The 17979-nt window shown below is 35.0% G+C and overlaps 1 protein-coding gene, 1 long non-coding RNA gene and 1 other non-coding gene across 4 annotated transcripts in view; 1 reads left to right on the top strand and 2 right to left on the bottom strand.

Moving 5' to 3' along the window:
• Window positions 1-14146, bottom strand: part of Snoo (Sno oncogene) — a 103039-nt gene extending 88893 nt beyond the window's left edge. Inside the window, exons 1-5 of the mRNA XM_081981938.1 lie at window positions 13025-14146; window positions 9704-10156; window positions 9108-9317; window positions 7739-7917; window positions 7483-7675 (exon numbers count right to left, since the gene is read on the bottom strand). Coding sequence (XP_081838064.1) covers window positions 7483-7675; window positions 7739-7917; window positions 9108-9317; window positions 9704-10003 — 882 coding nt within the window. The 5' untranslated portion in view covers window positions 10004-10156; window positions 13025-14146. The remainder of the gene's footprint in view (window positions 1-7482; window positions 7676-7738; window positions 7918-9107; window positions 9318-9703; window positions 10157-13024) is intronic.
• Window positions 14147-14883: 737 nt separating this feature from the next.
• Window positions 14884-14956, top strand: TRNAF-GAA (transfer RNA phenylalanine (anticodon GAA)). Its single transcript has one exon. It is a non-coding gene; the product is annotated as a tRNA-Phe (tRNA).
• Window positions 14957-15379: 423 nt separating this feature from the next.
• LOC145730874 (uncharacterized) lies at window positions 15380-17870 on the bottom strand. Of its 2 annotated transcripts, none has more exons than XR_014178689.1 (3): window positions 17714-17870; window positions 17405-17662; window positions 15380-15518 (listed from the first exon to the last, which is right to left on the bottom strand). It is a non-coding gene; the product is annotated as an uncharacterized LOC145730874 (long non-coding RNA). The 2 variants fall into 2 exon arrangements; XR_014178690.1 differs by lacking the exon at window positions 15380-15518 and adding an exon at window positions 17335-17349.
• Between the last annotated feature and the right edge of the window lie 109 nt (window positions 17871-17979).

The raw sequence follows: 17979 nt of genomic DNA, 5'->3' as shown, positions 1-17979 counted from the left end.
TCATTTTACTGATAAAATAATAGCACGCCACTGACTGGCTGCAACAACTTGGAAAGTAACGAGAGCAGCAATATTTAAAGCGAGACGTACAGAGATCGTGACATCATCGTTTGATGACGCCTGTGGCCTTTTCTTAGCTGATTCGAGCTCTACAACAAGCGAGGCAACGAGCTTAGTAGTAGGCCATAAAATGTCATCTAGATTAGAATTGTATGAGGCTTTTGTCTTATTTTCTACAATAGAATTTTTAGCTTTTTCATACTGCAGAATCAGCTACAGGGGATTTTTCAAAGATTACTAATTTTGATTTCAGTATCACGTATCACCATGCTATTTAGAGTGAATAGATATTATTTACAATAGCAGTTTTTGGTCTGTAAAATAGATAATAGTTATTTACATTACTAGTGGGGTATGAGCATTTTTATAGTCACGAGTGGGAGTGTTGCCACGACGAGGTCGTAGACCGAGTTGTGGTGATCACACGAGTACGTTAATTTGCCATACCCCACGGGTGATGTACAACATTTTATCTACGACCATCAGAAGCAGCGTAAAGTAAGAAAAAAATTAATATTTTGTGCAATGTGAACTATTTAGGAACGTCTCGTATATGCTTGCTACGGGTAGTTATTTGTTACCCTTAAATCTTGTCATCTACGCTGTACTGTTTTGGTGTTGTTGCTATGGTGGCCATTTGTTTCCACCATGTTCCCACATATCACTTAAGCGACAATTTAACAGTGTCAGTCACAAATTTTTAAAAGTGCATTTCGTTATGAACATGTCTGAAGAACTTCCGTCAGATATTGAAGAAGCTGCCGCAAACGTGGTATCTGGCTTGTTGCCTGCCAAGTCAAAGGAGAAATATGAAAAAATGTATCAACGTTTTGTCACCTGGTGCGAGACCAAGAACATAAAGAGTCCCTTTCAAGAAAAAGTGTTACTCGTGTACTTTGAAACCTTGGCAGCAACCTATAGTTCATCCAGCCTTTTTTTTTTTGTGTAAATTCGATCCAAGAACTTTCTAATTCAGGAATTCATTTCACTTTTAATATTTATAAAAAGTAAAATATAGTTATTATTTAAGATAGGTCTGTTCATGGTTTTATCAAAGTTATGTTTAAATTCAATAAACAATTACAGCAGAAATTTTCATTTAAAGTTGTTTTATCGCACGTAACTCAAAATGAGCTATGTAATGAATGATTACCATGCTAGGAGTAGATAAAATAATATAAAATAAAAAAAAATAAAACTGTTAGAAACGAGTTATTAAGGACGTAATCGATAATTCGAAAATATTTGAATTTTTGGTATTAAAATATCAATGTTTGTAGAATGATTGTGATTAGCCATTCGTCTTTTTTCTTAGTCCTCTCCTTTGTAATACCGAAAACAACAAGTTGTCTGCTAATGGCCAATTGACGGACAGCAAATGATCGATACGCTGGTTTCAAAGAGTATTTTTGAAAAATTGTCCTTAAATCTTTGACAAACCATAATAAATCATTTTAAAAAATGGATTATGGTTAAAAGTTGTCCAACTATTAACATGGTAAACCAAAAAACGAAACTATTCAGAAACATTTCTTAGAAAAGTTACTGTTCTTTAAAAAATTATCCGGTTTCTGTCACTTGTCCCCAATCTGCCTGAAAAAAAACTGACAAAAACGTCTACTTTAAAGGTTCCTTATTTGTTTTGTGGCTACTTTCTTTATTCTCAATTTTTGATTCTTTAAATTCGATTTTATAAACAGTCCGTTGATTTCATAAAATACACGATTATTAGACTTGAATTATTTTACAAATACAGAAAAAAATCAAATTAAAACCAAAAAAATACGAAATACGCCACTTTAAGTATAGATAAAATTACATAACATAGACACGTGGAACGAGAAATTTCCGGTTATAATACGATTAAAGAATAAAGTAGTTTTGGTGGAACAATATCAGCACTTCTTCCACTTCATAAATATCATTATTTAAAAGCTCTACCCACTATGAGATATGTTAATGATGTCACCTTGCATTTTTTGTACTTAAACAGGTTACACACGTATTTTAATTACACGACGAATCCTTCAATTTTTTTAAGTAGATTTATCAATATGTGCAATTTCTATAGAGATTAAACGTCATAATGCACTCCAATACTAGGTTTAAAAGTACTAGTACTAGTTAAAAGATTAAACAAAACGTACTGCTGAAAATAGTCGGGTAATAGTGCTTGCTTTTGCTTCCAACATTTTCAGACATCAGCTACCATAAGCTAGCAGTATTGAATTTCCGCAGTTATAATACAAGCTTGTACTTTTTCGACTAGTGTCTTGTTCTAAAAACTTATTAAGACCTCCCAAAACAAAAGTCATGTTAAAACAGCTATTTTTGAAATTATTTTATTCAAATAAAAAAAGAAAAACTTTGTTCTGAAGAGTTTCATTTTATACAGAAAATGTTTGCTAGTCAGGTTAATATTTTACTTCATCATCAAACAGAAGATTGATAAGTAAGTAATGTCATTTTAAGAATGTTAAGCATGAGAATATGAGCACAACCACTATAATTTTTTCAAAAATATGATGGTGAGCTAAAAAATCACCGTGTATATTACCAACTAGACTTTAGGATAGACACAATAACTATAGCGATTTTTATTCGAGCAGTATACATAATAACTATTTTAGTTTACTAAACAAACCGAGTCATTATAATAACCACAACATACTACTGGTAACCACAACAAACTGAAAAATGTGCTTAAATTATTCCACACAAAAACATAACCGAGTAGACAACACAACAAAGAAACATAATATTGAATTAGAGGAAAACCATCTGAACAAACTGATACTTTTTGAAGCAATTTACTGATATTGTAGACTGTCATTTTGTGTCCTTAAAGGCTTATCGAAACACTTTTCTTAATGTGCTAAGGTGGTTAAATAGACTAATGCTATTAACTTTAATATCATCTTAAACTTAAGGAAGCCAGAAAGAGTGAGGTGACCGCAACAACACCTAGAAAACTCAAATATTAGGTACTTATTCTTTGCTGAACTTTGCAAATTGAGAATCACAAATTTGCTAGTGGATTGGCATATTGTGAGTACCTAAATGAATTTCTTGATCTATTCACTGTCAGAAGAAACGTGCGTAGGAAAACAAAATTCTTATAAATTATTAGAGGTTTTTTTTAAGTAGCAGTCTTTTCTATTTAACGTCGGATGATTAGTTACCGCACTTTGAGTCACGAGCTTTTGCGGTTTTACGCCGCGACCAAATTTGAGAGAAAAACTCCAAACTAACGGAATATTTTCTAGAAGAGGAGGAGCCTCTCGTGCAGCTCGGTCGAGATATTGGAAAAAACCAAGAACCATACAAAAAAAAATTAGACAATTGTTCGATCGAGCGGCAACAGCGCCTGAAGAGGCTTTCGCTCTCCTTCGACGAAGGTCATCGACGGCTCAGTGTTGCGACAACCTCGCAGGCGAGACCGTTCGAATTGCAAACCAGGCTCTTAACATTCATTTCAATTTAAACTTCTCCAGTTCCGATCGAATGTTTGCATTTTTGGCGACGAACCTTGTTAGAAAGTCAAATTTTCCGGTCACTGATTCTTCTGCTCAAAGTGACTTTCGATTAGAGTATAAAATGAGAATCAAAACTGATAAAGGCTAAACAGAACCAGACTTTTTGAAAGTTAAATTACTTCCCAAAACAGAACGAGTTCGTCCACTTTTCTTTCTCAAATATACCACGTGTCCAAAAGCATTCTGGACATTGAAGACTAGACTAACATGTGATTCCACCCTAACCTAACCTAGTAAATTAAAGTTAAATTAAAAACAGAATTTGGTTGAAGAACTGTCCTGCAAAGTAAATATTGGTCATTGAACCCATTGACACAAAATTTAAGGTTATTCTGGATCCAACTAGTCTTTAATAAAGTATCTTTATCACATTAATTATCTTAACACTTTAATTAAGACAAACATTGTTATGATTTTAGTAGATTTGTTTATCGATCTGTCATTATCGTAGCAACCAAATTCCGAAAAATTTAAATATTCGGAAATTTAAGGTCGTTTTGTATCTAAATGTCCAAACCTGTGGAATTGAAAAAAAGAAGGTGTTGATAGCCAAATATGCCCTCTAGAACTTTCATTAAAAAAGTTTTTCAATTAAATGAACCGTACAGTCGTAAAAAAAAACCCTTGGACAATACTTAAAAAAAATCTCTGATGTAAACTTCAGGAAGTCACTTTAACCATCCGTGGTAACAGATACAGATTCTTGAATCATGGTGGAAGGTACCATCATCAGAACCACTTAAGACTGACATCATTAAACGCACTTACAGTTACGCCTTAATACACATCCGCCGTAAACAACTATTTAATACGTTTCGAACGCAGCGTGTTTAGTGTTTTTCACCTCTTTTTGTTTGTTGATGAGAGCAACATTCGTTCGACATGCAGATGTGCAAGTTTTTGCTCCACTTACTCTGTCAGATAATATTTCACTCAAATTTATGGTAAAACAGCGCGTTTCTTCATTAAAAACATCGATTGTCCGGCACATTGTGATTGATCTATGGGATTTTTCCGTTACCATCTTGACCCACCACGTCACGATTTGAATAATTTATCTCGCGTAATTTAGCTGTAGCTGATGCACTCGCTACATTCTATACATTTTTCATAAGTTGGAGGATATTCTCCATTGAACCAAAACTGTCGATGATTCCATTTCCGTTATCGGTCCTAATCGATATTCAGTTTTGATGATCATTTGTTTGGCGATTGTGATTGATTATGTATACCCAGCAGAAAACAATATAAATAGTCCCTAACACAACAAACTGAAAATTCATGATTACAAAATTAAAATATTTAAACTATTTCATATACAAAGTATTTCAATTTTTAGGGAGTAATGCAGTAATGGACAATTTAACAACTGCTGAACACTGAGCAAGAGATATACATATTATAATAACACAGCTAAATTGTATTGCCAATTCACTTGTGCATGTTCACAAGTTGATCGGGCAAATCTGATAAACGACTTCCTTCAAATAGTCCCATACAAAGAAGTCTAATGGACTCTAGTCCGGAGAACGAACCGGCCATAAAACTGCCAATATCCAGCTTCCGGGAAATACTTTGGTAAAAACCCAAAGTTGTGGGGAGGAACATTTTGCTGTAATAGAAATGGCTTCCATACGATTTGAGTCCAATCAATTCTAATTTAACCAAAGATTAGACATAAATAATGTCGGTTTTCTAAAATATTGTAAACATAACTTTTATGTTGTGTCATTGTTTTGAGTGGACTCATTATGATTCACTTTCACTTTTCATTGTGTATTGTGAATATTAACCATTGAGTATACACACCAAACCACAGTGAGCAACGAACTTCGATAAGAATTGTTCCAAAAGTGTCAATTCGATATCTTGCCTATACATTTTCTAGCTAAACTATGAACAATTGAAATGTATTGATTTATTGATCATTTAGTTTAAATTTACAACCACTTCTGTTGTTTAAACATCATATTCCGAATTTCTGAAAAAAACTTAACGTTCAAGGTAAAGTAAAGCAGCTTCTCTTAGCAGTTATTAAAGAATTCAAACATTTGAATCAAATTTTTGACACCTGGTATAATTAGTACAGTTTTTGTGGTAAGGTACAGTTATGGTAAGAGAAAAACACTCGGAAAAACACATTGAAATTAGTGTTACAATTACTGACTTCTTCAAATAATTGCTCTATCTAATTATAAATTATTTTTTTCTAATTTTGGCATATAAAGTGACACTTTTCAAAACTGATTAGAGTGACAAAACGTTTTACTTTATGTAACTAGTTACATAAAGTATCACTTTATGTAACTAGTTATGAAAAGTTCATTTCATCACTCCCTGTTTTTATGCATTTCCGTAGAAACATATGGGCGACATCCATCATAACATGTCGTTGTCACTGTTTATACAAGGTGCTATGAAAGTGAATATTTGTGTTAAATCACTTTGAAAGATGGTTTTTACCGCTTTTTGGTCAAAATTAGAAAAAATTATGTATGCAACACGTTTCGAAAATGTCTTATTGTGTAACTCATTCAAATTGTAGGACTTCGCTGCGCTCGCCCTACAAACATTCATTCGTTACACAAAATCGATCTTTTCGTAACTGGTTACATAAATAGCTATTATTTAATATACTATAACTATACAATTTGGTCGTTCTAGAATTACAAGTTACGAAATTTGAAACAGTTTTTTTCTATGTAGATATCGACCCAAATATATTTCAGAACTAAATCGTGCAGTTTACACTGTGTTCAGCTATCTTCTGATCATCAGCTCAAGTTATCTATGCTCTAAGTCAAATTTAGACGAGGATTTAGAGCAATTCTGCTAGGATTCTCCTTAGGTAAAAAAGTATCTGTCCAAAATGTCTGCACAATCACACATAACCTACATTCCTATGTAACTAGAGCTTTGGAGGACTACTATACTATTGCAAAAGCGACTTCATTTTATAGTTTTTAGGTTTGAAAATCTAATCTCTTCACGGATCTTCTCATTAAAATTCAAAAGTTGATAATTTAATGTAAACCTAGTGCACAAATCGACTTTGGATGGGTGGTCCCAACAACGTCACACCCTAGAGCAAACGATAATGGCGTTGAAAAAGCTGTCTTCAAGTAAAAGGCAGGCAAAAAAGACTGCCGCAATTTCGAATTGAAACTTTTTCTTCTCGGGCTATAAACGGCCGTGTGTGTATGCGTGCGTGGGGCTGCTACAAAACGAAAATATCTGCCGTGACTAGCGTAATTGTTTTATAATTACAATTCGCCTCGACGATGATGAGTTTAGACGCGCCCAACCCGTACAATGCCCAAGAGTGTAACCGCTACGACGTTTTATGTAGGAAGTTCTTTTATGTTGTTGAGCTGCGATGATTCAGGATTTAACTTTTAGCAGGATAATTATTTACCAGACAACAGCCTCACAAACTGGATCAATCGATAATACTCAATCAACATAACTAGGTAAACTACTTCACCTTTGTAGCCACAGACCGTAAAATCTAGAGAAACGAGCAATAACGCGTTCCTACAAACAAACTGAAGTGAGGTGCAAGACACTCAAGGTCTGCTTCCCAGTCTAATGGTATGTAAACATATTCTGAATTTTTCTCTACGATTTCTTGTGTAAAAATAACGCTTTGGCTTTACCGCAACCGCTTCATTGAATTTTCGAGTGTCTTTCAAGAACGTTTTTATTTAAGCTACATCATAACCGACGTAAACCATGTTTCGTTTGATAAGGTATTGGGTCGCGAAAAAAATACTTTGATAACGTTGGTAAATAACAGATTAGGTTAAGTACTAGTTGATCGACGTCTCCCTATCCACACTTCCAAAGCAAACAAGTTTACCAGACGAATCAAAAAAATAAATCCTACCTGTTTCCGTTTGACGGTGCTTTCAATCACCACAGTTGGCGGGAATGGAGTTTTTCCTTCGTAACGGTCCCGAAGCTCGTCCAGAATTTTTTTTAACGCCTCCAAGTCCGCCTGATCGTCCGGTATGTGCAAGTACGATCTCCAATGACTACTCGAGTCAAAACCCCAGTGAATAGTTCGATTTTCGGGTTTTCTACAATCACAATTTGAAAACGGTTAATATTTCATTGCGACTAGAATGTAATAAATAAATTACCGGTGAACATGGCAGACGAATTGCTGAGGAGAAAACCCGCACTGGCAGTCTAAACACTCTATACATTTTGCTTGTTTGCTGGTGTAGAGATCGGGGTAGCAACGACCCCGAGCCTCACCAAAACACTCGTGGTACACTGGAAACGAAGTGGCATTTTTGCGTGGTCGAAATGGCAAGTTCTGGAACAAACATGGAAACTTAAAATATGTTGATGGACAATAAAATTAAAGTTTCAACTTATAATTGATTGTTTTGTCAAGTTTAGGTTAGGTTGGTTCAGACTGTGAAAAAAGTGATGAAAAAATCACAGTCACAGGAGGTTAGCCAAACTTAAATTCTGATATTCACTATGGGACATGAGTTTGCCAGGTTATAACAAAATTACAAATTTTCAAAACATATTTTTTTTTGGAATCAGCCTTACTTACATACCATAATCAAAAATTGTTGCAAAATATTGAAATCCTGGTAGAAAAATTAGTCAATCTAAATTTAGAGAAAATATTTATGAACATAACATAATTAAAACAACAATTCCCAAAAATCCCAAAAGGATCCCAAAAATGGTGAAGCTACATTAATCAGATCAGAATTGTGATAAGTCTGCTGACAGACAAATAAGTCAATAAACTAGGCAACCTAGCATAATAAAGGTGGAAGAAAGCAGCAATTGCAGGTTCTACCAAAAAGAAGTCAGGCCAGCTTGCCAAAACTGCGATCGGCTACAAAAATTATAATCGACGAAGTGCAGCACTGGGACTCCATGTGATAGAAAAAGAGTAGAATTCTATTTATCGACTATATTCTAGGTGTCGGACATTCTATGCACAAAGAGCTAGAAAGCCAAAACAGGGCGAGAATTAGAGACCTTTAAGAGGTGCCAAATTCACGAGATGTTGTGGCTTCCTACCGGTTTGAGCACAAAAGGCTCAATAACAAGAATATGGTAGACAAATAGAATTCTAGTCTACCTACATTACACAGAGTCTCAGTACAGATATACTCACTTCAAAAGTAGTAATAAATTTTAAAAAAAGGATAGTTTATCTACAAAATTTCAACAAAACCCTTATCCATATAATAAAATGATCTGTATAACCTTTTGAAAAAAAAAATGGTAAAAGATATGTTTAGACTTTTATGAACACTTCAGTTCACCAAACAACTTAATTTGTTGACAACATCACTTGATGTTGGCGCTAATTTGATTAACCTTCCACAATAAACAACTTTAAATTTAATACCTCCATCAAAAACAAAGATCGAGACTCCAGACAAAGGTAATAAAACTTCCTAGTAAACAAAACCATCATAAATATTGCGAATTTCGTATTATTCTGCGTTTATCAACGTGTTGATAAAAATTTACCTTCGATGAAGAGTAGAGTAAAGCGCTACACAGCCTTTCAGCGTCAGTTTTGGTAATAAGCCCACAACTGCCCGCACCACTAGGTAAGATCCCGTGTGTTTTCAGGATGTTCAGCTGTTCGGGAGTACAACGGGAACAGTAAATTTGCAGTTCGTCGCATTCCCGATTGATTTCCTGCAAGCTGAAATCTCTCAGCACCGAATTGAGAACCTGAAACAAATATGATATGTTTGAAAAAGAGCATTTTTGGGATGTTGAACTAAACCTTGACCTACCACACTTTTACTTTTGTTGTAATGCATAAGTGTAATTTTGTACTTTTAAAACAAAATAATTGAGTCAGTTTGTTTGATTTGGTTATTGATGTAGGCTGGTTTCAATTCTCACATCCTACTATTGATTTATTGGCACATTTACAAGGTTGTAACAATCAGACACCCTCGTTTTTAACTCCAAAAAAAATACGTTATGTTAAGCTTCCTAAACCAGTTTTTTGTCTCCAGTTGTTATAATGAAATAAGTTAGTTAATGATTTTGTTTGTTATCAAGATTTTCCGAGGGATTTCCAATAGACAAAGTCACATTATTAAGCTTACCTGTGGCAAACAAAGCCTCTTCTCTCCTCCAACAACAAAACACGAGATCGACTCCCCCTCTAAAATAGTTTCAGTCCGTTCGCTGCAGGAGGTGTCGGGGGCGGCCAAAATAGGCACCTGATGCACCGGAAAAGGAGCCGATACCGGTTGGAACTCGTCCTCGAAGCTGCTTTCGGGGCTGGGGGTCTCATTTTTGATCGTCGGCGGATTCAGCGATAGCCCGGGGCCTTGCAGCGATTTGGTAGCGCTATACTGATAGTTCTTCAGCACGCTCTTCAAATGGGGAGTTACCTCCATCATATTGAAGGCCTAGAACCGTTGATGATAGTTGCGTCGCTAGTGAGCCTGGAAGGGCATGGTGACCGTCAGCTCTTTGAATACGTCCTCAAGCTGGTATTTATGGGTCTTGGTGCTCGGATGGACGTTATGGTTGGTCATTTCTGATAGTCCGCACTGAAACAAGAATTACCATGTTTGTATTCAAATAATTACCAAAACTAAAGATTGCACACCACCGAAAAGCATACTAAAAACCACTGAAAAATAAAATTTAAGTCTAATTCCTATCAATTGCAAGGAGGTGAAATATGTCACTAAAGGGGCAAAAAAGTGCTGATCGCAAGTTGACACGGTTTTATAATTCAATTACGTCGCGGAAATTATTTCGATTTTTGGGTGGAAAAATGTGCCAGCTGAAGTCACTTACGCGAGTGTTTATGCATTGTTTACAAAACAATCAGTATGTTTTATTTATTGGTGTCGCAAGAAAGCGCAGAAGTGTGTAATTGGTCGCGTTCGCGATTTCAAACCGTGCAATTTTTACTTATGTTGCACAAATTTTGGGTGGCTACCACCTCTTCATTTAACTACCTATTAAGTTACAAGGACACTTAGGTCATCTCTAAGTAGATAGGTAGGTATTATAAGAAACTAAAGTACGTTTAATTACAACCCTGAATTCTTGAATAGCACAATTAATCGCTGAATTAATGAGGCAACTGATATTCACTCCCATAATGTTGGATAGGTTATTTCTTTTAACATTGAGGTTTTTTTGTATATTTTTAACCTTATCATGTATGCGCTAAGCCCAGAAAGAAGCTTTATCTCAGGCTTTAGTACAGCTTATAAGAGATAAGATACATTGTAATACTGTCATGTATTTTTTATGTTGTTTCCTAAAACCGAGCTTAAAACCTATGGGTCATGTACGGTTTGTCAGAAACTTTATTCTGGATCTTCATTTATGCAGTTACAACACCCATTCATTATTTCCCAGAGATGCTTATCTATATCTTTATCTATCATCCAAGTTGACAAAGTTGTACTGTAGATATTTTGAGTAGACTTTTTTAGAGTTAAAATTGTTAAGAATAAAAAATTAAATTATTATTTAAATTTCTAATACATTACGCAATATGAAGTCTTAATTCAAATGTGTTTTGGAAATAAGTATGTTTATGGTTTAGTAACCAGAAACACTTTTTCACTGGTTAAGGTTTAACTTGACCCTGGAAACACTGGAAAAAATGTTTTTGCAAATGACAATTTTCCTAATAGTCAAATTTGCCTGAAAGACGGCCACTATCGAGGCCACTATCCTAATGTGTTTTGCCCTTGGTTTTGTCTGTCCTATGTTGACCACTTAATGTGAGACTTAATGCAAGCGAAAATCGACCCTAATGATTTTATTTCAACAAGTTAATTTGACAATCACTGTGCTAGGTTCCTGTCAAATATCAGGGCGGTATCAGTCGTATTTAAAAACTCTCTCAAAGAAATTAGAATGGTAACAGCTCAGGTAAAAGTCAAGGAAAACATTTAGACAGCTTTAGAGTCTTCTGGCAACTAAACAAAGCCATTAAGTTTTGGCGTTTTTCTGCACTCACTTTAAAAAAACCTTGTTTAACACAACAAGACACAAAAAACAAGAAAAAAACATTTTTTGGGGATTGATTTTTGACATCATAGGTTAATTTACATATGGAGGATTATACTCTAGAGTTGCATATGGTCAAAAATAGACCCCCTGATATGTGTATATTAAATCTTTTTTGGAAACTGAAAATATCAAATTTCACATAAAATGCTAAAAATCCTTGTAAATATCTCAGAAACAGATTACAAATAATATGACATTAGTACATAAAATATATCTAGAATTTACATTCCTTGTCATTAAAAACAATAATTAGTAGGCACTATTGTCATATTAGGAATTAGTATACAAAATTTTGCTCAGCAGTTTTGCTCTTGGTTTTGTCTAACTCTAACTAAAGCTTTAACCTCGGCTTTAACTGTTATTTTTTTAAAGCCTATTATTACATCTTCTATTACATGGAGAATTACATACTCAATAACAGCTCCTCAAGAAGTCAAGAAGATAGGTAGGTAGATTTCTAGTCAAAGATAACATGTCTATTTAAGAATTTTGAGAATCTCTTTATATTATTATTAAAATGAAATGAAACACAAAACAGGATAGTTTCTCAAATACAATCAATTATTACCTACCACAATCTAAGATTCAACCAATAAAGAATAACCAATCCAAGTATGGTATCACTGAATAAGCATCTATTATAATTAATTAATTGTTTTTAAACTTGTTTTTGTGGTGGTTTCTGGACTATTCTCAGAAATGGAGAAATAATACTCTCAGACAGAAAAAATTTACACAGTTTACAGCTGGGTATACACCTCTCCTGGCAGGAACCTATACACAGCACATTTGCAGAAATATTTCCAAAACAGTAGTTTTTTATCAATCCATGATTTGCTGATGACTGGATAAAACTTACATAACTTGAAAAAAATTAATAAATTTCCCAGTAAATTTCATTGTATTCATTTATAATTAGTCAAAATTTTATTATAATCTCATGGAGGACAAGCAGAACAAAACTGGAGACAATAGGATGTATGCTGGAGCTAGTGCTGGAGCATATGTCACATGCCATAATACATTAGATAAATAATGCAGTCACATGATACCACTCAGGAAAACTGTCACATACTGCTCTGCTTGTTGACAACAGAACTGACAGTTATGTTAATGTCAAAATTAGTTATATAAATTATTGATTCCACCCACAAATTCTACCTCTACCTAGGTAGGCATACAAAAACAATTACAAAAAATCTAGTAAATAGAGCAACCAAACTGTGCTGTTTATTGTCCTGTAAACTATTTTCAATTTACTTTTTCATTCAACACAATTCAAGCATAATGATCTGTTGGAAGCTGCACTACAAAAAAGAAACTATTTTACAACAGATGCAGAAAGAGATATTATAAAGGCACTGTAAACAGACACTTACTATTAAAGTTATCTCCTTCCTAAATAAATAAATATTACTCCATAGTAGCTGAAAGCATCCACTTTTAATAAACGAAGTTTTTCTCGCACTACACCACAGAATTATAGCACACTTAAGACATCATTCTAGATAAAAAGATCGCCCCAACGGGCCACAAATCAACCAGTAAAGAATCCGCCTACGCTTCACTTAAAACTCGAGCCACTAGGGCTTTTTCAAAACGACAGTTCTTACACTTTTTTCCTATTATTTCTTCGCAAACGAACTGCACTTTACGCGAGCAAAAATCGTTTTTTACGCGAACTTCATATCAAGTTTTTCCCGATTTGCTTTTTCGCGATACCGACGACGACATCCGACAAACGCGAGCGATACGATACGACAGGTAGACAGCCAAATTCCTACTGATTCTTACATAACAAAGGACCACTCTCGACGTACACCCGTACTTTCTATCCTTGTTCCGCCCGACGTTCCAACAGGTTCCGTCCTTGTTCCACTTACGGGTTACGTAGCAGACTTGGAACGGGGATTTCAGTCTGGCGACCGCGACTCGTTGACGTTCGAATCGTCTAGGTTGGCGGCGTGCGACGACCGACTATTGTCGCTCTAACTCAACGTTGCCAAACTTCCTCCACAAGTCGATAAATATTAATACAACTCAACCATCCACAAACCTTATTCCAACTGTATATTTCAGCCTACAGGCTAGTCACTTTAATTGCCAACTTACTTATTATTATTTTTGATCTTTATTGCCAAATTACTGCAATTTTCATGCTTTCACCATTCACCACCTCCTGGTTTTCACAATAAAACAGTAAACTTAATGCCTAAAGTTCAACGCGGCAACGTCTCGTCGCGACCTCAGACTGTTGCGGAACGCAAGCGCACTGCAAACCTGAGCGCAAATCTTCACCTCATGCTCATGCTAGTTCGGACCGTAACAAATTGAACTGTAAAGGACATAACTTTCACCCAACCGGTCACTGTAAACGAAGGGTTAATTGCCGCACAAGTTTTCAAAAATTAGTATTGATCTTCACGGAGATAAAGTCCAGAAAAGTACTCGTTGAAAATATACAAATAAAGGCCGCCGATTCGGCAACCCTGAGGATCGCGGATGAGTTGATGTTTGGTTGGAAAGTCAGGTTGGCCACGTTGCCACACTTCTAGTTTGATTTTACTGTTTTAGATTATAGGCAATAAAACTCGCGCTATTTTCATGTTCAAAATTTTTTTTTACAGTCGTAATTAATTTAAGATAACTCCTGATTATTTATCAGAATTTTGGAATTGAAGCTTAAACGTGACTTATGAGAATTTGGTTATCTAATAAAATCTTAGATTCGTAAGTACAGAAAATGTTTTCTTGACAGATTCTTTCAATTTATTGAAAAAAACTAGAATTGTAAATTTCATTTTTCAAGATAAAATTTATGACGCGGCAACGTGGCGCCATTATTTTGTGATCCGTCGAGCCGGCTATGCAGACTGCAGACACTAGCCGGATCACGTGACCGACCTTCCCGTCAAAATAGGCGATCGGTCACGGGCTTAGTCTGAGCGCGGGTGTCAAGGGGGAGAAGAAGAATAGAATTACATTTCTTCTCAGAATTGATTCTTAGGCAAAACGTCCTTTCGGATAATTTTGAAATAAAAGCTTGAATATGGTTTTGTTTCTGCTTAACATTTTTAAAAACTGCTACGTAACATTAATTTTGATATTTTCAGGTTTGATACTACTTATTCAAACTAGTCAAGTATTGCTTTTAGATAAAAGTCATAATCAGAACTGATATCACTTCAGAAAAAAATGCTTCTTGCTCATAAACAATCTAAGGCGCTAACCATACATGGCCGAAATAGCTCAGTTGGGAGAGCGTTAGACTGAAGATCTAAAGGTCCCTGGTTCGATCCCTGGTTTCGGCAAACATTTTTTTATTTTCTTTCCGAAAAAACTTGAAGAAGTGTATCTTCTGTATCTCAAAAACGAAATACTTCTATTGACTGAACTTTGAAAGTAAATAACTTAAAAAATAAAAGGTAGTAGGATTTTATTGATCAAATTTTATGCTGTAATATTTTCTTTTATAATACTTAAGCATCTTGTTCGTTCGGTTTAGTTTATCTCTAGAATCACGCTTAAACTGTTTAAATTCTAATAACAAATCTTCGTATTTTTGTTTGTAGTCGGTACTTGGTTGAACATCATCTTTTTTGAAGGTAGGTAAAGATGGTTTGAAAACATGTATGGACGGCAACACACTTGGATTTATATTAGTCAGTTCTGTTGTTATATTTTCAGTCGTTTTTTCTTTTTTTATAGTGGTCTCCATAAGTTTTGAGTCCACCAGATGATGCTCCTCGCTCGTTTCATTAGGTCTTTTCGAAGAAGGTGTTTGGTTGAATGCAGTTTTATTATTTTCACCTTGATCATTCAAATTCAGCGTAGGAATCGCAGTTTTCTTTAAAACTCGACGTAAAGGCAACCCTGAAAAAATACAATTAATTATTAATTATAATGGACGTTATCAAAAAATGTTTGAAGTTAAGTTTTGATCCAAAAAGTTTTCAACATCCTGTATCAAAGAAAATTGAATAAAAAAAACATCATAAAATAGTATTTTTGTACACAAAATTATTTTTTCATTATCAAGAATATTAAAGTAATAACATTAATAAGTAATTGATTACAAATCAATTACTCAAAAAAAAAAATAAATGTTGACCTTAAGCTCTTAAAGCAGTTGATTAAAAAGTGTCATCAGGAAATTCAAATTGAACACCCTGTATGTTTTTAGACTAGTGGATTGCCTACACTTTAGTGTCCCATTGCTTGCAAAGTGATATCGCTGCGTTTTGGTTCAAAGTGCCAAAAATCAAAAATTACAAGACACCCTGTTTATTTTTAGATCAGTGAATTGCGCACACTCAGGCCTACACAGTGACTCAAAAGTGCTACAAAAAAGTGTCCTTTTTCCAAGATATTTGAGGTCAAAGTAGGCGTTAGCCGCTTGAAAGATTTACTTATCGATCAGTAATAAAAACCACCAAAATTATCTTTATTAGTAACGGGTGTTCGATAATTGTTTGGTCAGGTCATGGGTTATGGTCGCCTATGGATGTCACAAAAAGCGTATGTCTTAGATAACGTTGCAAACAATTATTATATGACAGCTGTCAATCCGCCGGTTTGATTTCAAACCATATTTACGAACTAAGCCGAACGAAGCCTAAAATGTCACTTTTAATGGCGGCGTTAGCGGTTTTCGTTTTATACACAAGCGTATACAGATGCAGTAGAAAATATGTTTTTTTTTTAATTGTTTCGTGTAGTTGATTGCAAGTTGTGAGTGAAAAATCAAAAAAAGGTTCATTCCTGATCCAGATATGCATAGATAGAGCTTTATATACACAATCAAGTCCAGCCTAAACAAATTGGTTAGAACATTTGTCCTGGAAGGTACAACAAACAGCAAACTAGTTTAAACACTGTTCAATGTAAGAAAATCTGTAAATCCTTGAAACTAGGTAAGCAAAACTGGTAAATGGTCCTTATGTTATTCCCAAGAACATTCATTCAAAATTATTTTGGTTGCTCTCACAATGAAGGATGCTTTAAAATGTAACTCACATACCTGTGCATCTAACAAGTACCTAATAAGTTTACTGTACTAGAAAGCACTGGTACTTACCATTGAGTATAGTGTTGGAGTAAAATCATCCCACTTCAAAGTGTTCAACCACTGTTGAGTTAGATCCGGTTTTGAACAAAAATAACTTACGCAAATAACCTCAAGTTTTGCTTTTTAAACCGTAAAAATTCATCTAATCCTCAAAAAACTCAATTTCCACAATACAAACAAACGCAAACTGTCACCACTATTTCCGCCATATTGGAATTTTTGACAAGCACCTTCTAGGCTTTCTAGTATAGTAGGCGGTGTCCAAGGACGGTAAACAGTACAGGAGTGCTTAATCCCATAAGCGCAATCTTGCCGGTATCGGCTCGGACCGGTGACGATTTTTACGTCACCATGGGTCTCTCGCGTTTGCGCGATTGCAGTCGATCATTCACGAACATGATCTCGTACATAGCATCTCGGGCGAATATTTAGCGTATTGTGCACCCGAAGGCCCACTGTGACGTCAGAATTCATTCGCCGCCGGGAAACAAAATCGGCCGATCGAGCAATCCTGTACTGTTTAATATCCTTGGGCGGTGTCTACGTTCATGCTAGAACGAGAGAACCACAGCCAACTACGACCATAACAATTATTGAACACCCCTTACATTACACATTACCAAATACACAACAAATCTGTAAAATTACTTGTGGAATTACAAAAATTAAACAAATTATAAAAATTAGGTACCTCGTCGTATTTACCTAATAGTTCGTGTTGCAAATCCCTTTCATAATCATCATCTGTAAAGTGTAATGCACAAACCGTAGATGTATTCGCATTGAATTTGTCACTTCTTCCACATCTACGAATCCATTGGTTTTTTATTTCAGAGTTTTCCTTTGGAAACGAATGAAACCTCATTTTTACACCTTCTTTCTTATATGAAAGTCTATTACTTTTGCAAAATGCAACGGCACATATTTGTCCAGGCATAGTTAATTATAACTATAACAAAACCAATGTATTTGAGTTCTAGTTAATATTTACAAAACTTACCAGCACGCAATCAACGTAAATCAACATTAAAACCGTCTTTTTTGCGTTATAAGTTACAACTTTATAACTTAAACACACAGTAAATAAAACCGCGTCTACACTCTGCGATCGGTGTACTGTAAGTGACGTCACTACCGCTCACTGATCGAAGCGAAGCCAGGGCCAGGAATTGGCGCATTTATGAGAATGAAGCATTCCAATTCCGCCATGTTGATTGGTTAAAAAAAAATCGTTAAAAGTAAACAAACATAAATTATTTGAATGTG

This window comes from Ips typographus, linkage group LG1, assembly GCF_016097725.1.
Source record: "Ips typographus isolate SLU linkage group LG1, UJ_Ityp_2.0, whole genome shotgun sequence".
In the NCBI taxonomy this organism is placed as follows: Eukaryota; Metazoa; Arthropoda; class Insecta; order Coleoptera; family Curculionidae; genus Ips; species Ips typographus.
The sequence above is the reverse complement of the archived record's forward strand: the minus strand, read 5'-3'. Positions and strand labels throughout refer to the sequence as shown.